General features: G+C 53.5%; 1 protein-coding gene across 5 annotated transcripts; it reads left to right on the top strand.

Moving 5' to 3' along the window:
• The first annotated feature begins 325 nt into the window (after window positions 1–325).
• AQP7 (aquaporin 7) lies at window positions 326–18809 on the top strand. 5 transcript variants are annotated; one of them, XM_027550011.1, is made up of 8 exons: window positions 326–610; window positions 1773–1821; window positions 6674–6791; window positions 14919–15042; window positions 15408–15545; window positions 15753–15871; window positions 16079–16296; window positions 16685–18809. In XM_027550011.1, the coding sequence occupies exons 2-8, from the start codon at window positions 1796–1798 to the stop codon at window positions 16932–16934; spliced, it is 993 nt and encodes a 330-aa protein (XP_027405812.1). In that variant the 5' UTR covers window positions 326–610; window positions 1773–1795; the 3' UTR covers window positions 16935–18809. The 5 variants fall into 5 exon arrangements, with proteins under 5 accessions (XP_027405812.1, XP_027405815.1, XP_027405816.1 ...); XM_027550014.1 differs by having other exon boundaries at window positions 386–610; window positions 6674–6778; XM_027550012.1 differs by having other exon boundaries at window positions 387–626.
• Window positions 18810–20633: the final 1824 nt, after the last annotated feature.

Raw genomic sequence — 20633 nt, 5'->3', positions numbered from 1 at the left:
CTCTTCCTCCTTTGGGATGGAGGCTTCCTTAGGACTGACTCAGGGTCTTCTTCCCAGCCCTTCCACCTGGCTGTTGATCTTCAGAATCTTCCACCTCAAATCCCCATTCTGTGCAGTTCTGCCCACAGAGGGGGATTCAGGGGCCTCCGGAGTCTCCCCCAGCTCCACGACCCAGGGGGGTACTTCCTCTGGCTCTGTGCTGGACACTTGGCTTGGTACAACAGGCCCTTCTTCTGAAACCGAGAGGCCCAGAGTGCCCACCGGGAGCTCCGCCTCTGACCTCACAAGGGCTGCCTCAGAACCCCGTCTCCACGGCACTGTTGGCAGGAGAAGGGGTGCTATTTTGGGCAGTGTGTCTGCACTTGGCTCGAGTGACAAGGGCCAAACCCCTGCTCCACTGACCTCTTCCCTGGAGGAGCAGAGCAGAGCAGCACTCGGGTCGCCCTGAGGAGGGCTGAGAGGCGGGCTCTGGCTGGGGACATAGGGACCACAGAGCCCTGGCAGGGGCTGCAGCCAGAGCCTGAGACGGTCATGGAGGAAGCTGTCCAGGGGCTGCTGTGACTGAGAGGCCCCAAGGCAGGCAACTGGGAGCATAAGGCCTTTCAGCAGAGTGAGTTGGGCCCCAGGTAGGGCTGGGACAGGGGGCCTCCCCTGGGACTCAGGCTTCGGGGATGCCATTCCTGGGGACCATATGGGCACGGGACGACCTTGGGAGTGGCTGGGGAAGGAACCCAGCTAGGAGTTGAAGGCCTGGATATTTGTTCTGGTTTAGTCCTGAGTTGCTGCCTCATACAGGCACGTCACACTTTCTTTCTGGGCTTCCTTACCTGTAAATTGACTGTTGGGATGACCAGTGGTGGAGCAGAGATTGGGAGCATGCGTGGGGCTAGGCTGCCAGGAGGGCCTGGGGTGGGGTGGGGGTGGGGAGCGAATAGAGACTGGCGGCAAGGGACCAAAGCGGGAGGAATGTGGATCAGAGTAGGGGTGGATTCCTGGCTTTGCTGGGGTGGTTTCTCCCTCTGGAGCCCCTCCTGGGCCAGGGCTGAGGGTTTCTGCAGTTAGGGTGAGGTGCGGGAGCTTGCACGGCAGTTGGAAGAAATGGGGCTGGAGAATAGGGAGCATGCAAGATAGGGAGGTCCAGGTTCACCTTCGTGCTGACATTTTCAAGGAAAATGGGAATAAAAGGGGTGGGTGTCTTCAGGAAAGGTGAGAGGGTAGACTTTGTTCTGAGGTGGGGATATGGACTAAGTGAATTTTCAGGACCTCATACTATGTGGGGTGTATGTGCGCGTGCGTGTGTGTGTATGCCCGTGTGTGTGTGTGTGTCCCCGTGTGTGTGTGTGTGTGTGTGTGCAAGGAGGAGGCAGATAAGGCCCTGGAAAGTCAGTAACAGGAGGGTTTGAGGTTCAACTGAAGGCAGTAATACCTGCCTGTGCGAGGGTGGAAAGGCTGCAGGGAGCCTGGGGGCATCTCCATTGTCCAGAGCTAGGCTGCAGGCTTGGGAAGGTCAGGAGGACCTTGGCAGGGCCCTGGCCTAGGGGGCCAGGGGTCCTGAGGCCAGCAGGGGTGGGGGTGGGGCTCCAGGGCCTCTCCCTATTGGCTGAAGCACACACACCCCTCATTCTCCCTTCTTGCCAGCTTGGCTGGGTTGAGGTGTTGGCACTGGCAGGAGCTGTCCCTGTGGCTTCTCCCCTGGGGGACTGAGGTCTGATGGGAATGAGGGGCCAAGTTCTGTGGCCCCCAGCCCCAGTGACCTCTCTTTGGCTTTACAGCATCTAAAAATCTCAAAGACAGTATGACTCAGTCAGACAGGAAGAGGCGGTAAGCATCCCACATGTTCCCCTACCTCAGCCCTCCTGGTCCGGCACCCAACACACCCCCAGGGCCCTCCCTGACCCATCCTAGCTCCTCCCTCATGGCAGCTGATGCACCAAGACTCCCTCCTTCCCACCCTGCTCCAGCCATGGGGCCCTGAAGAAGAGCTTCTCCCACCTGCACCCATAGCCAAGCATGGGCTGGGCCCTGGGGTGAGGGGAGGCTCAGAAAGACCCAGATGAGGGTCAAGGGGCTGGGCAGGGGGTTCCAGCTGCCCCTACGCAGGTTGTGCTCAACTGAACTGAATTCACTACTTCCCACCTGCTCAGGCTCAGGTCTCTTCGAGGTGAAATGAAACCCAAAGTCCTTGCAATGGCTAAGGCCCTGCCTATTCAGTGCTTATTTCCTCTCTGACCTTCCCTCATCCTACCCACCCACTCTCCCCTCCTTTCCTTCCCTTCAAACATGCTCAGAGTCCTTCAGTGACCGTCCCCTCTACGTGAACATTCTCCCCGCAGTTTCCCGTGTGGCTTGCTCCCTCACCTCCTTCCTGTCTTGGCTCAAATGCCTCTTTCTCAATGAAGGGACCTGGCTGCCCGTTCCAAGACCTTCCTCTCCCTTTTCCCTGCTCTAGCTCCCGGTATGTAGGTAGGACAGTAGGTAGAACATCTCAATACCACACTAATGTATGTGCTACTTGCTTCCTTTCCTTGCTGCCTGCCGGCTCCACATGAGCATGGGTGTTGGTCTGCTTGTGTGCTCCAGGATAGACAGAATGCATGGGTCGCCTCTGTGCTGTCAACGTCACTGTGCCCACTCAAGACTCTCCCAGGGCTTTGGACCCTGTTTGCCAAGACCCTCTAGTGGCCCAGACAGCTTATCCCCAGTTGAGGACAGGCTTCTTCCTGCCAACCCCCTGCCTCCTGTGGTCTCAGCTCAGTCAAGGATCCCCGTCTCCCCCAGCGCTCCAGCCAGAAGTCACAGCCTTGTCCTTACAAGTCTGTCCCCCATGCCTCACATCTAACCACCATTCTCCTAAAAAGTATAAGAGGTGCTCACTTCCACCTCCCTATTCCCTCACAGCCACCATGTGCCCATTCTCCCAAAGTCTCTGCTGACCTGCCCTCCTCCCACCCCCAGGGGCTGCTTGCTCTGAGGGAGTTACCCATCTCCTTATGGAAGAACCCATCCGAGGGCAGGGTTTATTTGTACCCCTTGTGCCTGACTCCTAAGTAGATGCTCAACAAATGTTTGTTAAATGGATGAATACAAGTTAGCAGCTTGAATGGTTGGCTTGAGGTTAATTGAGTAGTTTGCAGCTGGTTGGTTGCTTAGATAATTAAATGAGTTGGCTAATAGGAGAACCAGTTAGTTGGTTAAGTTGCTAGGTTGATTAGTCAAAGAGTTGGTTGCTAAGTGGTCAGATATTTAGTTCCTTAATTAGCAAGGAACTAGGTAATTGGGGCTTCCCAGAGTGATAAAGAACCCGCCTGCCAATGCAAGAGACATAAAAGATGCGGTTCAATCCCTGGGTTGGGAAAATCCTCTGGAGGAGGGCATGGCAACCCACTCCAGTATTCTTGCTTGGAGAATCCCATGGACAGAGGAGTCTGGTGGGCTACAGTCCATAGGATCCCAAGAGTTGGACATGACTGAAGCAACTGAGCATGCATGTATTTAGGTAGTTACCTGGTTGATGGTTGGTTTCTTGGTTTGTAGGATAAGTGTTCTTTGACTCCCCTTCTGTGAGCTCTCTCATTTTTGCCCCTGGATGATATGACCATCTCTGATTGGGTGACCTCCAAATGGGTATCTCTAAACCAGACCACGTTACCAGCAGGCTCCTTTCTGGTCACCTCCACTTAGCTGTCTAGTGGGCTCCTCAAACTCAGCACACCCAGAGGTGACTCCATCCTCTGCCTAGGCCTGCCGCTTCTCTCATGCGCCTCACACACCATTGTGCTGCTCCATCCAGAGCCGGGGCATCCCGGACTCTCCCCTTTCCATCCTCCTCTCTAATGAGACACACATCTGTTCGTAGGACTGCCTTCCTCTGGCCACCTCCACGCACCTTCTTGGCTCTGGCTGCCATTATCGTTCAGCCTGTCTGGGCTGAACGTGTGATTGCTCACACATCCTCCACTCCTGCTCCCACATTTCTGCCTCCAAGCAGGAGGCAGTGCTCCTGCCTAACTCCTCCACCTGTGGGATCAGACCCCTTAGCGTGGGCTATGAGGCCATCTGCCCTCTCTTCCCCTCTCATGCCGCTTTGCCTCCTCTCTCTGCAGCCTGTCCTTGCAGAATTCCTCTACACTTCACACATTGTCGTCACTGTAAGCCTTTGTCCAAACCATTCCAATGCCCAGGACTTTCCCTGACCTCCCTGATGCTCCTTCATCTGACCATCCATCTATTCTCGACCTAAATCTCCCTTCCTCTGGGAGAGCCTCCTCCTCCCTCTGCTGGGTCATTTGCTTCCTCCCTGCAGCCCCATAGCATCCAGCATTCACTTGGGGCAGCACTCCTTGTTGTTGTTCAGCTGCTAAGTCATGTCCAGCTCTTTGTGACCACATGGACTGTAGCCCACCAGGCTCCTCTGTCCTCCTTGCATTGCAACACTCCTTACACTGTAAGTAATTGCTTAGTAAATTGTTCATCTTTCTAAGAGCAGGGATCATGCCAATGTTCTTTACTACAGTCCCCAAACACATTGGAGGAGGAAATGGCAACCCAATCCCATGTTCCTGCCTGGAAAATCCCATGGATAGAAGAGTCTGATGGGTAACAGTCCATGGGGTTGCAGAGTTGGACAAGAGTGAGCGACTGAGCACGCATGCACTGAACACAGTTGGCAGTCTAGGCATTCAATACATCTTTGGTTCATTGGTTTGTTGGTGGTTGTCACTTACTGAATCCTGCTTGCTGTGTGGTGAGGAGGAAGGGGCCAGGGTTCCAGGGCTCCCTTGGTGTCATTGACTTCCTGCTTTGTCTGCCTCTCCTCTGCCTCTGTGTAACCTTCTGGGACTGTTCTTCTATCTTTTAAAAATAGTATTTGTTTATTTACTCACTTTTGGTTGTGCTGGGTCTTTGTGGCTGCACAGGCTCTTCTCCAGTTGCAGCGAGTGGGGGGCTACTCTCTAGTTGCAGTCTGTGGGCTTCTCGTGGTGGTGCCTTCTCTTGCTGCAGAGCACGGGCTCTACGATACAAAGCCTTCAGCAGTTGCGGCTCCTGGGCTCTAGAGCACAGGTTCAGTAGCTGTGACACATGGGCTTAGTTGCTCAGCAGCACATGGGATCTTCTGGACCAGGGATCAAACCTGTGCCTTCTGCATTGGCAGGTGGATTCTTTACCTCTGAGCCATCAGGGAAGCCCCCAGGACTGTTCTTGAATTCCTGCTGCCTCAGGCTCTTCCTCAGCGCCAAGGAGGCCAGTCACAGGGGCATGGGAACACCTATGGGATGCTGCATGGCAGCGGCAGTTGGGTGGGCGCTACTGGACTGACTGTCCAGGCAGCGCTACATCCCCCTCTATATGCTCAGTCCTGGGTTTGTTTCCCTGAAGTAAGGACAGAACAAGGACTAGGGTGGGTGAGAAATGAACTTGGGTTCTCAGCCAGAAACGTAGATTGTGCTTTATCCATGCCCGGCTTACATTTCTCACTCTCAGGGCTCACTCTTTGCTGCTGTGAGGCTGGGGAAAGTCAGGAATCTGTGGCGGGGTGGGGGTGCTGTGGCAGTCCCCAGCAGGGTGAGGAAGTCGAGGGATAGGCAGCATGGGAGAGGGGAGGGTCACCAGTCTGAATAAGCACTAAGGCTGCAAGCAGGTATCTCCTCCTCCTCCTCCAGAACCTCCGGCTGTCTCCTTCCCCAAACTCAAGTCTTGTCCCCCCAGCCCCAACAGAAGATAGAGCCTCTAACTCACTCTTTCATTTGTCCATCCAATCATCCATTTACCAGACAAATGTTTATCAATGTTCTACCGTGTGTCAGGCACTGTGGGAGTGCTGGGGATCTAGGGGAGAGTTACAGGCCTCCTGCGGTTCATGGGGTCACAAAGAGTCGGACGTGACTAAGCAGCTGAACTGAACTGAACTGAACTGAACAGATGACGTCTCAGTTTTTTCATTTGAGTGTACTCTGCACATCTACTACGTGCCCGGCACTATGCTGGACACTGAGAATACACTGGGGAGTAAGACACAGTCCATCTTCTCCTCCCTCCTTCCCTGTCATTGGTTCATTCATTCACTCACTCATTCACTCACTCATTCACATACAAGCATCTGTTCATGCGGACCTTGCTGCAAAGACAGAACCTGGTGTGTGCTTTGGGCCTCAGTGCTGTTCACAGAGCCCGGGAGCTAACTCTGCCACACCCTGTGCTGTTTGCAGAGCCTCGCAGTTGCCAGATCTTGCCTGATGCCTTACCTGTGTCCCCAGAACTCTGACCCCAGCAAACAGGCAGACAGACAGGCAGACAGACAGGCAGGCAGGCAGACAGCTGAGCTCTACTCTCCCCCTGCTCTCTCCCACCTGCTTCTCCCGCAAGGCTCTTTGGCACCACAGACGGCACTTACAGGCTCCCCAACTGCCCCCTCTGCACCCTGACCTCATGGGTGCACCTTCCCAGTGGTCTAGTCTCTGGCACAGGAGGAAGAAGGGACGTGACCTGGATGTCCAACCCCAGTCCCTCTCCACGTCCCTGGGCTCTCATGTGCCTCTGACCCCCGAGGTACCAGCTGCCCTGGGCAAGAGCAGGCATGTGTGGAGAGGCCACTGGGTTACCCATTAACTCAGCCATGACAGTAAGTTCACCTGATCTCATTTCTGCCCATGGGGCCCTCCGGCTGCTGCTTCAGGTCCACCCGCGTGTCCAAGGTGGTCTCGACACCTACAGCAACAAAGATGCAAGTCATATGGCAGAACGAGAATGTTCGAGAGTTCCTGGCGGAGTTCATCAGCACGTATGTCATGATGGTGAGTGGGCGGGGGGTACAGGGTGAGCAGACTCTGAGGAAGGGGTCTCAGGAAAGGGGCCTCAGAAAGGCGGGGCTCCGTAAGGGCAACCCATGACCTGCTCCCCACCTCTGGGCCCTGGATCACACTGTCCCTTCCCCAGCCTCTGAGGGAGAAGCATAGGAAAACAAGGACTTGTCTTTCTCACCAAGTCTTTTTGGGAGAGAAAGGGCTCACGATATGTGGGTGAAATGAAATCCTGAGTTACAGGTGGGTGGGTGCATTGTGGGCATGACTGGGAGTGAGGAGAAGGGAAACAAAGAGTAAAGAGATTGGAGAGGATGTGGAGGCTTTGAGAATTAATCCTGAGGGTGATGCAGAGACACTGAAGGTTTTCCAGGAGGGGAGTGATATGGCCAGATGTGGGTTTTAGGAAGAAATTCTGGGCTCCGTGTGGTGCCTAAGCAGAGTGGGCAATGCTGATGGGAGGGGAGCCCAAGAAGAAGCTGTTGGGATGGCCTAGGACAGAGAGAGAGTGTGGGGAGGTCCAGGGTCAGTCTGGTCCAGGGATGGAGAAGAAAGCACACATCCGGGGGAATTAGAGAAGACAGAACAAAGGAGACTGCAAGCAACAGATGTGGGGTAAATGCTGAGGGGGCCATTTCAGCGTGAGGTCAGCTTTCCTGTGTTCAGGTGAGCTGCTGAGGGTGGGGGGAATCTCAGGGGTGGGGATGGCTGGGTATAGAGGCCTGGAACTCTGCAACGTGGTCTGGGCTGACACAAACACTTAGACTTCATCAGAACATGAATAGTGGTTATGGAATTTGTACAATAAGAACGTATAGAAAGAAAAATGAACTGAGTTGAGGACAGAGCCTGAAGAATGAAGAGAGCACACAGAAGGGACTGGGTGACTGGGGTAGGGGGAAGGTGGGGGGACACCAGGTTACAGAAGAAAGGGGAGCAGTCAGCAGTGTGGGGGGCTGTGGACAGCCCGGAGTAGTAGGGTATGGCAACCTGGGAGGTCCTGGGGGACCTGGGGAGGGCTCTTTAAGGGGATCACAGGGGAGAATCCAGATGCAAGTGGGATGTGGGGTTTCTTGGGGACTCCCTGTCCTGCCTCAGCCCAGTCACTCACCCATCTAGCCTCTGCCTTAAGCTGTGGCCACTCTTGCTTGTACCTTATGAAGGCCCGGGTCCGTGACAAGAAGGGTTAGCCTCTGGGGAGGGGAACAATGGCTTCAGGGGCACAACAGAGGTGGTGGTGGGGGGAGGGGAGAGGATGAGTGTGTGTGCGCGCGTGTGAGTGTCTGTGCACTGAGTCACAGTGTAGGAGAGATAGTGGGACCCAAATTGCCCCGGGGACTCTGGACACCTGGGTTCTTATCCTGATCATTCTGCCACTGAGTCATCAGCTGGCCTTGGGCAGGTCTCTCTGTGCTCAGAGCCTGTCTTCTCAGACATTATTATTGTTGTTGTTTGGTCTCTCAGTTGTGTCTGACTCTTTGCGACGCATGGACTGCAGCACGCCAGGCTTCCCTGGCCTTCACCATCTCCCAGAGTTTGCTCAAATTCATGTCCATTGCTTCGGTGATACCATCCAACCATCTCATCCTCTGTCGCCCTCTTCTCCTGCCTTCCACACACTCATTCCCAGCATCAGGGTCATTTCCAGTGAGTCAGCTCTTCGCATCAGGTGGCCAAAATACTGGAGCTTCAGCTTCAGCATCAGTCCTTCCCATGAATATTCAGGGTTGATTTCCTTTAGGATTGACTGGATTGATGTCCAGTCTGGCCCCAGACATTATTAACAGTGTGAAACTGGGCCTCCATGAGCTTTGGAGCTGGGTGAATGCTGGCTCTGCTCTCTTCTAGCTGTATGATCTTACATAAATATCTTAACTGTTAAGAACTTGAGCTTTCTCAGTGGTGAGTGCGATGCTAATATTGAGCTGGCTGACTTGTGTGAAGAAGGTTTGGAGCTGGACACCCAGCATACACGTGGCTCATATGTGTTGGTTGATTCTCAAGCTGACAAACTCTCTCAGCTGCTCTCCCCTCCCTGCCTCTCACCGTCTCCCTCTCCTCCATTACCTGCCCTCCTGAGCCATGAAGACAGCATCTGGACCCTCTCTTGCCTTAATCCAGGGCAAAGTAATTAATTGCTGACAAGACATTCCAGCCCCATGAGGGTTGTTAGACCTTGGCACTGTGGAGGTGGGAGGGTGCCTCCTGGGAGATCCTAGGGAAAGCAGGCACCACCCACATGCATTCCTGCCTGCCCACTACCCATGTTGGCGGTTCTCCTCCCTTTATTGAGGTTGTTATTGAACACTACTGCATATCAGGCACTATAATGCTAAGCCCTCCTGTGCACCTTCTTCCCAAATCCTCATAACAGCCCTATAAGGGAGATGCTATTATTATCCCCATTTCACAGATGGGGAAACCAAGGCTTTGTGAGACAAAGTCACATTTTAAGTTAAGGATTAAATCCAGTCTAGCCTAATATCCTAATCTTGACCCTTGATCTCCATGCTCTGTCCCTTACCTTAGCTGGATTTCTAACTCTCTCCCAGCCGAGGGAAGGCCCTCAGGTCCAGGCTTTGGAAAGTTCAAGACCCCTCTCCAGGCCTTGGTTTTCCCTGGGAGCAGAAACATTTGCCACTCAGTTGCCGTGAGGATTGAAGGGAAGTAACGTGTAAAAGAACTTTGTGAGATGTAAGCTCACAGGGGACATTGTGTTGTTATTTTTAGGTGTCAGACCTGTGCCAAGAAGTGGGGGCTTTCTCAGGTGATAGGAAACTCAATGAGTCATCAGCGTGAAGGTTTCGCCAGAAAAGCTAGAGTGACCTTGGGCCCCATTTATTGCAGCAACTTGAAGGAAGCAGACTGTTCTACTCAGTTCCACTCTAGCCTCCGGGGGTGTTGTCCTCCAGGCTGGGCCTGTGGCTATTGGAAGCACCTGGACAGGCTGGGCCATGTTCACTGGCCAGGGAGGGGAGGAGCTGGGCTATCAGTGCCCTGGAAACCCAGCTGGGGTTGTGAGCAACAGGGCAGGGGCTGCAAAACTCACCTTGTCGGGCCCTGAGAGAATCACCGAGGGAGGTGGGGACTGTGGCTAACGGCGGAGTGCTGACCTGTGAGGACATGGCTGCCACCACTCTGGCTGACTGTCGCCACATCACCTGGAATGCAGGCTGCTTTCTGCATCAGAATCAGAGATTCTGATTTTGCAAGAGAAGCTGAAACTTCTGTGCATCAAAACCAAATGAATCAAACAAAACGTGTGCTGAACAGATGAGGTCCAGGGACTGCCAGCTGGCAACCCTGACACACAGGGGCGCAGAGGGGGTTTACTCACTCATTCATTGTTTTTAGTAAATGGTTTTGAGCTCCTACTTGGAAATGGGAACCTTGCTCTTCAAACCCTCCATGCCTGCTCCAGTCCCTGCATCTCTTTACTCCGAATCTGTCAGCCTGGCCTGGCTTCACTCCCCACTCCCATGCCCCCTCTGCCCCTGTCCTCTCATCCTCACCCCACCCTTGGCCCCAAGCCAGCCTGTGTCTGGGCTCCTCTGCACCTGTCCTGGGCTCCTGCGGGACCCAGCAGGCCCTGCTCAGCGGCCTCTCCCCTCCGCTCTCCAGGCTAATGCACTGGTTCTCAGACTGTCCCAAATCTAGTGTACTCACCGGCCATTTTTCATCAGCAAATGGCTTGGTCTCCAGTCTGACAGAGAACTGTCAGGTGTGTCTGGCTCCTCACCCATCACACTCCCCTCCCTGTGAGTCCACAAATGCCCCCTCCCCTAGGCAGGAGCCTCCACTCCTTTTCATCCACCCCCTGCCCCAGGCTCCTCTGGCACTTTGCTTCTTCTTTTCTCTCTTCTGTATCTCCAGCCCCTCCCTCTCTCAACCTTAGCACACTCAAGACTCCCTAAAACAGCAGAACATAGAACACGCCTCCCTTCTCTCTGTGAGCCGCTTCATTTATCACACTTAGTCCCCCTCCCTTCTCAGGCAAGTTCCCAAAGAGATGTCTCCACTGGTCTCTTCAATTGTTCCTTACCACCTCCTCCCCTCCCGCTCTCTGGACCTGACTTCTGACCCCATGCCCTGATAAGACAGTGTTCCCCACCTACTCAAGAACCCTGGGTTGTCACATCCAATGGGATGCTTTCCAGGCCTTCTCACGCTTGACCCAGAGGCAGCTCGTGACCATGTGGGCCACACCCTCCTTGGGAAACTGCTTCTTTCTGGGGTATAGGGCACATTCTCTCTTTGTTCTTCCATTTCTTAATTTTTTTTAAATTTATTAATTTTTTATTGTGCTGGGTCTTTGTTGCTGTATGTGGGCTTTCTCTAGTTGTGGTGAACAGGCTTCTCATTGCAGAGACTTCTCTTGTTGCAGAACATGGGCTCTAGGCGCTTGGACTCAGTAATTGCAGCAAACGGGCTCCGTAGTTGTGGGGCATGGGCTTAGTTGCCCCAAGGCATGTAGAATCTTCCTGGACCAGGGTCGAACTCCTGTCCCCTGCATTGGCAGGCGGATTCCTATCCGCTGTGCCAGCAGGGAAGTCTTGTTCTTCCATTTCAACGGTGGCTCTGGCTGGGGTTTCTAACGCCCACCCCTGAGGGCTGACGTTCAGCCCTAGGTTCATCCTCTCCCAGGGGTCTTCATATCCTCCCTGATGGCTTCAACTCACGTCCACAATTCTTCAGATATTTCTTTTTTCAAAACCTCCAGAACTCTTCAAGGGAAATACAATATGAGTCACAAATGTAATGTAAAATTTTTCTAGTAGCCACATTAAAAAGGTAAAAAGTGACAGGTGAAATTAGTTTTAATAGATAGATAGTGAAGTTGCTCAGTTGTGTCCTACTCTTTGCGACCCCATGAACAGTAGCCAACCAGGCTCCTCTGTCCATGGGATTTTCCAGGCAAGAATACTGGAGTGGGTTGCCATTTCCTTCTCCAGGGGATTTTCCCGACCCAGGGATGGAACCCGGGTCCCCTGTATTGTAGGCAGACACTTTACCATCTGAGCCACCAGGGAAGTCATTTAACCCACATGTCCATAATGTTACCAGCTCAACATGTAATCAATGTATAATTACTTAAGATTTACATTTTCTTTTTCCTCCTAAGCCTTTGAAATCTGCTGTGTACCTTACACTTACAGATCTCAGTTCAAGTTCATAATAGCCATGTGTGGCTCACGGCCATCATATTGGATGGTAGATCTAGACTCTGATTTCCAGCAGTCTGGACACCTAGAGGTCTCTCAGAGGCAATACATCCAAAACAGAGAGTATTCAGAGGAGGTGCCATCTGAACGTGGCCTTAAAGTAGAGTATTCGTTTTTCAGGACCTAGGATCAGGTACTCCAGAGGGAGGGAGAGGCATATGCAAAACACCGAGGCATGAGAAAGCAAGGCATGAAGGGAGCGATCCGGTCGTTTTCTCTGAGACTGCCTTACGCAACTGCCTAGATTAAAAAACTGGCTTACCATGTGCAAGATGTGTTTGTTTCTTTAGGTTTTGTTTTGTTTCTAAAAGATTTATTTATTTATTTATTATTTTTGGTGCACTGAGTCCTCATTGCTCTCTCTGGTGAAGGCAAAGGTGTTCTCATTGTGGAGCAGACTCTAAGGCACATGGGCTTTGGTAGTTGCTGCGTGTGGGCTCAGTAGTTGTAGCCCATGGGCTTAGTTGCTCTGCAGCATGTGGGATATTCCCAACCCAGGGATCGAATCCCTGTCCCCTGCATTGACAGGTGGATTCCTAACCACTAGACCACCAGGGAAGCCCCAAGATGTGTACTTGAGACAAGCCACTCAACTTCTCTAAACCTCTGGTTGCCCATCTGTCAAATGGGGAGAATAATAATACCTAATGCATAAACAGGTTTAAGGGTTAAAGAAGGTAAGAGGTAGAACTTGCTTACCAGTGCCTGGCACATAGTAAGTGCTCAATAAATGGTTATTATTCTTTTTTACCTTAAGTTTGTTTGTTTTTGGCCCACCATGTGACATGTGGGACCTTAGTTCTCTGACCAAGGATGGAACCCACACCCCCTGCCATGGAAGTGTGGAGTCTTAACCACTGGACCAAGGAAGCCAAAATGGTTATTATCTTTAATAGTAGTAATGTTATTTGACTTCCCAGGTGGCACAGTGGTAAAGAATCTGCCTGCCAATGCAAGAGGCTCAAGAGATGCAGATTCAATCCCTGGATAGGGAAGATCCCCTGGAGTAGGAAATGGCAACTTGCTCCAGTATTTTTGTCTGAAAAATTCCATGGACAGAGGAGCCTGGCAGGCTGTGGTCCATGGGGTCGCAAAGAATCGGACATCACTGAGTGACTGAGAACACATATAATGCTATTATTGGTAATATTAGTGTTCAACATAGAGAATACTAGACCCAATATGAAACTGAGAGGCAGAAGGCATGAAAATCAAGGATCTTAAATGGTGACTTACTGAGTTTGGACTTTATCCTAGAAATGGAAGGGAGCCAGGAATGTTTGGACCAAAGGCAGACAGACAGGGTCAGATTTTTGTGTTAGGTCACTCTGGCTGCAAGGAGACTGGGTAGGATCTGGGGAGACTATAACCAGAGTTGACCATGTGCGGTGGAGAACATACAAGTTTCTGACTTGGCTGGGATGGGGGAACATGGAATGAAGATCACATTTTCTGAGAGATGGTGAGCTTTAGAGCTGGAGATGCCTGTGGAACACCCTGGAGACTTCTCGGAGGTATTTGGAAAAAGAGATCTGGCTCTCAAGTGCAGGTTTTGGGAATTAATCCATCAGGCTTATCTGAAGCTGGTAAGAAAACCCAGGAGTGACTGAGGTGGGTTATGAAAAAGGCCAGGGATAGAACACAGGGATCATCTGTATTTATGAGGCAGATGAATGAAGAAGAATGTGGGAAGGAGCTGTGTAGAGGGAAAGGCTACAGAGCAAAGAGGGAAACCAGGAGAGAGACATGTCACGGAAGCCAACGAGGAGGTCCTTTCTGGAAGCAGAGTGGTGAGGAGAGAGAAAGTCAGCACACTCACGTGAGATCATGTCTGAAGGGACCACTGGGAAATCCAGAGGCTGGAGCCCTTGGACAAGGGAACTGGTGTCTGTGACGGGGGAAGCAGAAGCCGGGCTGGGAGGGAGGACAGGGAAGGGGAAAAGGGCCTGAGACTGTGGGATGGCATCACCAAGTCAACGGACATGAGTATGAGTCAACTCCGGGATATGGTGAAGGCCAGGGAAGCCTGGTGGCTGCAGTCTGTGGGGTTGCAAAGAGTCGGACACGATTTAGCAACTAAGCTGAAACTGAATGGGTCCTTCCTAGAGCCTGACTCACATGGGAGGAGGCATCCAGGAGTCCACAGCTGGTCAGGGAGGCCGGGATGAGGTGGAAGCTCTACTTTAAAGAAGGAAGAGACCCAAGTCTGTGGGAGCCAGTCAAGGGGAGGGTAGAAGACACAGACAAGAGGGGAAGGCAGTACAGACGCAAGTGGGAGGGGTGTTAGTGGCCAGGGGGAGGTTGAGTAAGGGCCTTCATTTAGGTCTCTAACCTCCCTGTGAACGGGCTCAGTGGGGAGAGTCATCTGATGAGATCTGGTTGTTAGGGATGGGTGAGAAGTTAAGAGGTGATGCCTGAGGGTGGGCTTCCAGGGCTGATGCGTGTGGAGATGATGAGGGTTGGTGGTGCGTCCTGGCAGAGTCCAGAAGGAAGTTTGCAGAGTCCCTGAAGAAATTTCCTTTGGACTATGCTGACGAGTGAGAAGCTCTGAGGGGTCCAATCCACACCAGCCCTGTCCTTCTGGAAGCCCTTCGGGTGGACTTGGAGTCTAGGCACCTGGCTAGGTCCATGGGAGCCTGACTCTCCCTCCTCACCCGACTCCTTCTTTAGCACGCACCCAGCTTCCACTGGTCAGTTGTGACAGGCCTTGGCAGAGGCAACGGGATGAGGTCACGAGGAGGCATGTCTCTGGAGGAGGAGGGTACGGCAGAAGGGGGTACCCAAGGGCAATGCAGGGAGACCTAGCGTGTGGAGGCACGGAGCCCCAGCTGAGCTCCAAGCCCTCCTCTGAGGCTGGGCTGTCTGGGTGGGCAGTCCCCTCAGAGGCCCTCTCCTACAGGTGTTCGGTCTCGGCGCCGTGGCCCACATGGTTCTAGGAGGTAAAATGGGGAGCTACCTCGCTGTCAATTTGGGTTTTGGCTTCGGAGTCACCATAGGTGTGCACATGGCGGGGAACATCTCTGGTGAGTAGGCCGGGCCCCAGCCGACAAGCCCGGCCGGGTGTCCCCCATGGGCTCCTCCAGCCCCCTTCCAGCCAGCCCCTTCTCCAAGTCAGCTGGTGTCTTGCCCTCACGGGCCACTTTCCTCTGCCCAGACACTTCACAAGCCCCCTTGACCCACCGTTTTTACAAGCTGGGTTCTCTCAGGCAAGCGACTGAACTCTCCACCCATTGCTTTGCTTCATGGGGAGATGGAGACAGTGGTTTCTGCCTCGCAGGGTCCCTGTGAGGACTGCCCCTTCACAGATGCTCGCTATTATCATCGCTGCTGTCATTGCTCTTGGTATTACTGATTGTTTGTTTGCCGACACCCTTGACCCTCCCTGCAGGGGCCCATATGAATGCGGCCTTGACCTTCACCAGCTGTGCGCTAGGCCGCATGTCCTGGAAGAAGTTTCCCGTGTACGTTCTGGGTCAGTTCCTGGGCTCCTTCGTGGCGGCGGCCACCATCTACGGCCTCTTCTACAGTGAGTGTCCTGCCCCTGGCGGCCCACCTCCAGCCTCCGCCTCCTCCCCTGAAATGTGGGCAGATCTGAGTGTGTCCTCGCCTGTGAACACGCTGGGATAGAAGAGTCTTGGAGGCGCTCCCTGCCCTCCATCCTACCGCCTCATCTCTGGGATAGCGGTGGGGTTCAGTCAGGGGGCAGGTTCACACTCAGTCTGTATTCCCACAGACGCTATTATCGACTTCTCGGGGGGAAAGCTGATGACGACCGGCCCCACAGCCACTGCTAACATTTTTGCCACCTACCTTCCTGACCACATGACACTGTGGAGGGGCTTCCTGGATGAGGTCAGTGGTCCAGGCACGGGTGGCCCTCCTTAGGCCCTCCCCCACTCAAGAAGGGGCCAGCAGGCAGCCCCCTGTGGTGGAGTGGACAAGAACCCTGGATGGGACAGTACAGAGTCATGGCTCTGCCACGGGTAGGGGTGGGGGGCGCTACTGAGGCCCTTGGGCTCGAACGGGGGCCCCAGGTGCTGCCACGGTGTCTCTCCCCAGGTGGTGGTGACTGGGATGCTTCAGCTGTGTCTCTTAGCCATCGCAGACAAGGGGAACAACCCAACACTGTTGGGGACGCAGGCCATTGTGACTGGCATCCTTGTTGTCATCATCGGAATATCCCTGGGCATGAACTCAGGATATGCCATCAACCCATCCCGGGACCTGCCTCCCCGCTTCTTCACCTTCCTCGCTGGCTGGGGCTCACAAGTCTTCAGGTACTGCGTGGTCCAGCCCACTCCTGGGAGTTTCCTGTGGGTTCCCTGCATGTGGAGGGTGGAAAAGCTGCGGGAGCACCCCGCAGATCCGCCCCCTCCACTGCCCTGCCACCCCTTGCAGTGGCCTGGGAGGCAGGAATGGGTCCTGACCTTTCTCCAGACCCTGCTCCTAGATTGAATGTCAGCCCTGCCCCAGACCCGCTGCTGTCCCTGAATCAGGCTGAAGCTGATCAGTGTCCCAGGCTCAGGGCCAGCTCCCGGGCTAGGATGGGGGTTCCCCCTCTACTCTCCACTCCCTGCCACCCCTCCTCCCATCTTGGCCTGGGGTAGACGCAGGTGCCATGCTGGGTGCTGGCCCCCTAAGCAGGTCTCTGCCTTTTGCCTGCAGAACCAAGGACTGGTGGTGGGTGCCGGTGGTGGCACCACCCCTGGGTGCCTACTGTGGTGCCATCATCTACTTGTTCTTCATTGGCTCCAACAAACGACAGGAGCCCCAGGTCCTGGAGAATCCCTTGGCGTTTGAAGACCACAAAATATCTGTGTTGCCCAAGACCACGTCTCACCAGCATGGGGTCGCTTCCCTCACCCCTGTTTCCGTGTACCCCGAAGATAGACCCTCAGCCTTGTACCACCCTTAAGTGACTCCATCTGCCTAGAGCCCCTCTAAGACTATTTGTGACCCTACATCCACCCCAATAAAGAAAGCCTTGTCCCACAGTGGCAACCCCGCTTCTTGGGGGCCTCCTGTGGTGGGGCTTACCTCCTGGGTTCTCTCAGAAGCTCCCAGGTTATGCTGTAGCCCAAGGCTGGGCAGGAGCTGCGGGGCCTCCAACTCCTGCCGGCCCTGGGAGCTGGGTGGCCCCCAGGGGAGCAAGTGGAAGGGCCGATCAGTGGCCTCATTAAGACAGGACTAGATTAGAAGAGCCCGGACATGGAAGGGCGGGCTGCCAGGCACAGGGCAGGGAGGGGATGGCATGGGGGAGGGATTCCAGCTGGCAGGTGGGGGCTCAGCCCTGGAGGAACCTTGAGCTGCCTTGGGAGAAGACTCTGGACTCTCCTTCAATCCTGGCCAGTCCTTGGACCAGGCAAGGCAAGACCCCAGTGTGTGGATCAGAGTTTCTCAACATTTTTGTTTTCTTAGTCTCCCCTCCTCAGGAGCCTTTTAGGCACTTTTCCCCTTAATTGCATGATATTTTAATACCACAGATATACCGTATATCTGTTTGTGTACTGTACATATATCTTTGCTTTATACAAAAAAAGTAAGATTTTAAAAAATCTCTCCCTTTCAAGGATCCAATTTTTTCACCCATGGGAGCATAATCACCCCATCCTTGAAAATGCCTGAAGTAGAATGAGAGGAGGTAAGAGGCAGGCTCTGCCTTCTTCGTGGGGGCAGAGCTCTCCCACCGTGGGGAATTCCAGAGTTGGAAAGGAAGAAGCAGAGAGGAAAATCCTGTCAAAAGGCAGGGGGCAGGAAATGGTCTCATGAGGTTTTGGGGAACAGGTGCAGAGCCGGGGCAGCCAGGGTCCACCGATCCCAGGCTGGGAGGATCATCCTGCTTCTGGGACTCAGAAGGCAGCATCACCCATGGCTTCTGTCCCTGCTTCTGCTTTTAGCCTTTCAGCAGCCATTGAGCACCTCCGGTGTACAGGCTCTGCGGGTAAGGTTGGGTCTCTGTCTTCAAGGAGCACAGTCCCTACTCAGGACAGGTGATCACAAGGAAAGAGCTGAGGAGTGAAGAAGGAGCTGCGTGTGGGGCTCAGAGGGGGCTCACAGCTCAGTCTTGAGCTGAGGCCACAGATGGCTTCCTAGAGGATGAGACAGAGCAAAGGGTGGTGGGGTGGTCCTTTCTGGGGCTGGATGCCGAACTTCATGGTTTGAGGAGACAGGGCAGGGTGGGGGGTGGGTAGAGGACGCTGGTTTTCCTTCTGGAGGTGGGGACCTGGTGAGATGAGGTTTAGAAAGCCCACATGAGCTGCAGTTTGCAGGATGCTGGAAAAGGGGGAGACTGGGGCCTGTAAGGAAGTGTGGGGCAAGGCTGTTCCAGGTGGGGCAGCAGGACAGCTCACAGGTCAGTGCTGGAGGGTGGACAGAAGAGAAAGGATTCGCCTGACACCAAGGAGGTAAAAGCCTCAGGCTAGGTTCAGACTGGAGGGAGGAGTGGGTGAGGATGGGCCAGGGGCCAAGGCTGCCTTCCAGTTGCTGGCTTGGGCCTGGAGTATTGGAGATGTCCCCACTGAACATGAAGAATGGGAAAGGCACTGGTTTGAAGAGGAAGATGATAATTTATACTGAAGACACATCGACTTTGAGTTGCCTATGGGACTTGGGCAATAGGTGTGTAGAGTCCTGGGCAAGTTACTCTGACTTGCTGGGCCTCGGTTTTCTCATTTGTAAAGTATCAAAATACCTACCTTTTGTGTTGATGTGATTAGATGAAACAAAACATGTACAATGCTGAGGATGGTGCTTGGCACAGAGTCAGTGCTCAATAAATGATTATGCCTTTCGTGTGGTCTAGAGCTCAGAAGAGTTGAAATAGAGACTGGGGAGACTGCAGTTGTGTGGACAGAGCTGGGGCAGAGGAAGAGGGAAGGAAGGGCCAACGAGCAGGGTCCTGATGAGGTGGAATGGGCCTCTCAAGAGGTTTGGCTGATGAGGGGCACAAGGTCAGGGGACACAGGAAACACCCCAGATGTCCCTCAACAGGGGACATACTTACATTTCAGTCCAGTCACATAGGGCAGAATACAATACATCAGTGAAAAGTGAGGTACAAGAGCTACCTGTAATGACACGGAGAAAGTGTGCAGGCATAAAGAGTGATGTCGTACATTATACCATTAAAAACAAGCAAACAGCAATATATTCTTTGGGTGTACATATGTGATAAAACTCCCAGGTTTGATCCCTGGGTTGGGAAGATCCACCGGAGAAGGGAATGGCAACCTACTCCAGTGTTCTTGCCTGGAGAATCCCATGAACAGAGGAGCCTGGTGGGCTACAGTTAATGGGGTCTCAAAGAGTCAGACACAACTGAGTGACTGAGCATGCACGCATGTGATGAAACTACTTAAAAAAAAAAGGGGGGGGGGACTTTCCTGATGGGCCAATGGTTGAGGATCCACCTGCCAATGCAGAGAACATGGGTTCAATCCCTGGTTCAAGAAGATTCCGAATGCTGCAGGGTAACTAAGCCCTTCGGCAGGCAACTACTGAAACCCGAGCGCCCTAGAGCCCAAGCTCTAGAAGCCGTCGCAAAGAGAAGCCCGCACGCTGCAACTAGAGAGTGGTCCTGCTCGCCGCAACTACAGAACGCCTACATGCAGCAACGAAGACCCAGCACAGCCAAAAATTTGAAAAAAGATAGTAAACTCCTTGAGAGAAGGGACCAACTTTTCACTAAAAAAAAAAAAGGCATACTTCCTTCATGGAGACAGAGACAGTGCTAAGATGGGGAGGAGCATGGGCATAGGGTAAGCTAGTAATGATTTTCCAGTTTTGGGGTTGGGGAAAATTTGGGGGTTCATTATGTGATTGTGCTTATACAACTGTGATACATATTCATTCAAAGGTATCATTTATTTTAAAAGATGAAGAAGAAATAGCAATAGCATGAGAACAGGTGATGGGAAGAGTGCCAGGGATGCGGCTCACTGAGATTAGTGGGCTGGGGGCACAGGGGGGAGGAGAGACGTGAGTGAGTCTGACATCCCACGTGGGAGGAACCTAGCCAGGGCCTGGGTCTGGGCGCGTCTAGGGAGCCGCCCACAGCTGTAAGTGTCAGTCAGCTGCCTCCCTCTGTGACCCTGGACCCATCCCTTCCCCTCTCAGCCTCGGCGACCCTGTGAACACAAGGAGGGTGGCCACTTTCTTCCCTGGTGTTCCTTGCAGAGCAGTGTGACCCTAAGACCTCAGTCATTGATGAGAGGGGCATATACAGACCCTCCTCTGCCCCACTGACCACTGCAGGCTTCTGGCATCCTCAGGTGCCAGGGAGGTGGCTTTGGAGGCAGGCCAGCCACGGGGTCCACCCAGAACCCCTCCAGCTGTCTGGAGCTATGCCTCAGACCTATAGTCGTCCCACTGCCTGGAACCTCCTGCTGAGGCTGAGCCCAGTGTCAGGCTCAGGTGACCTGGTCACAGCACTTCTGGGCTCACGGCGCAGACCCCTTCATTCTCTTGGCAGAGAACCAGACACCATCCTAGAGCTAAGGATATAAGCATTTAAAAAGTCTTTGTTCTCCTGGAGCCGATATTCTGTGCAAAACATGTGTTTGTGATACATGCTAAGCAGGAAAAGCGGAAGAGGAGGATAGGAAGTGTGTGTGGG

The sequence above is a fragment of the Bos indicus x Bos taurus genome, chromosome 8, assembly GCF_003369695.1.
Source record: "Bos indicus x Bos taurus breed Angus x Brahman F1 hybrid chromosome 8, Bos_hybrid_MaternalHap_v2.0, whole genome shotgun sequence".
NCBI classification, from domain to species: Eukaryota; Metazoa; Chordata; class Mammalia; order Artiodactyla; family Bovidae; genus Bos; species Bos indicus x Bos taurus.
The sequence above is the reverse complement of the archived record's forward strand: the minus strand, read 5'-3'. Positions and strand labels throughout refer to the sequence as shown.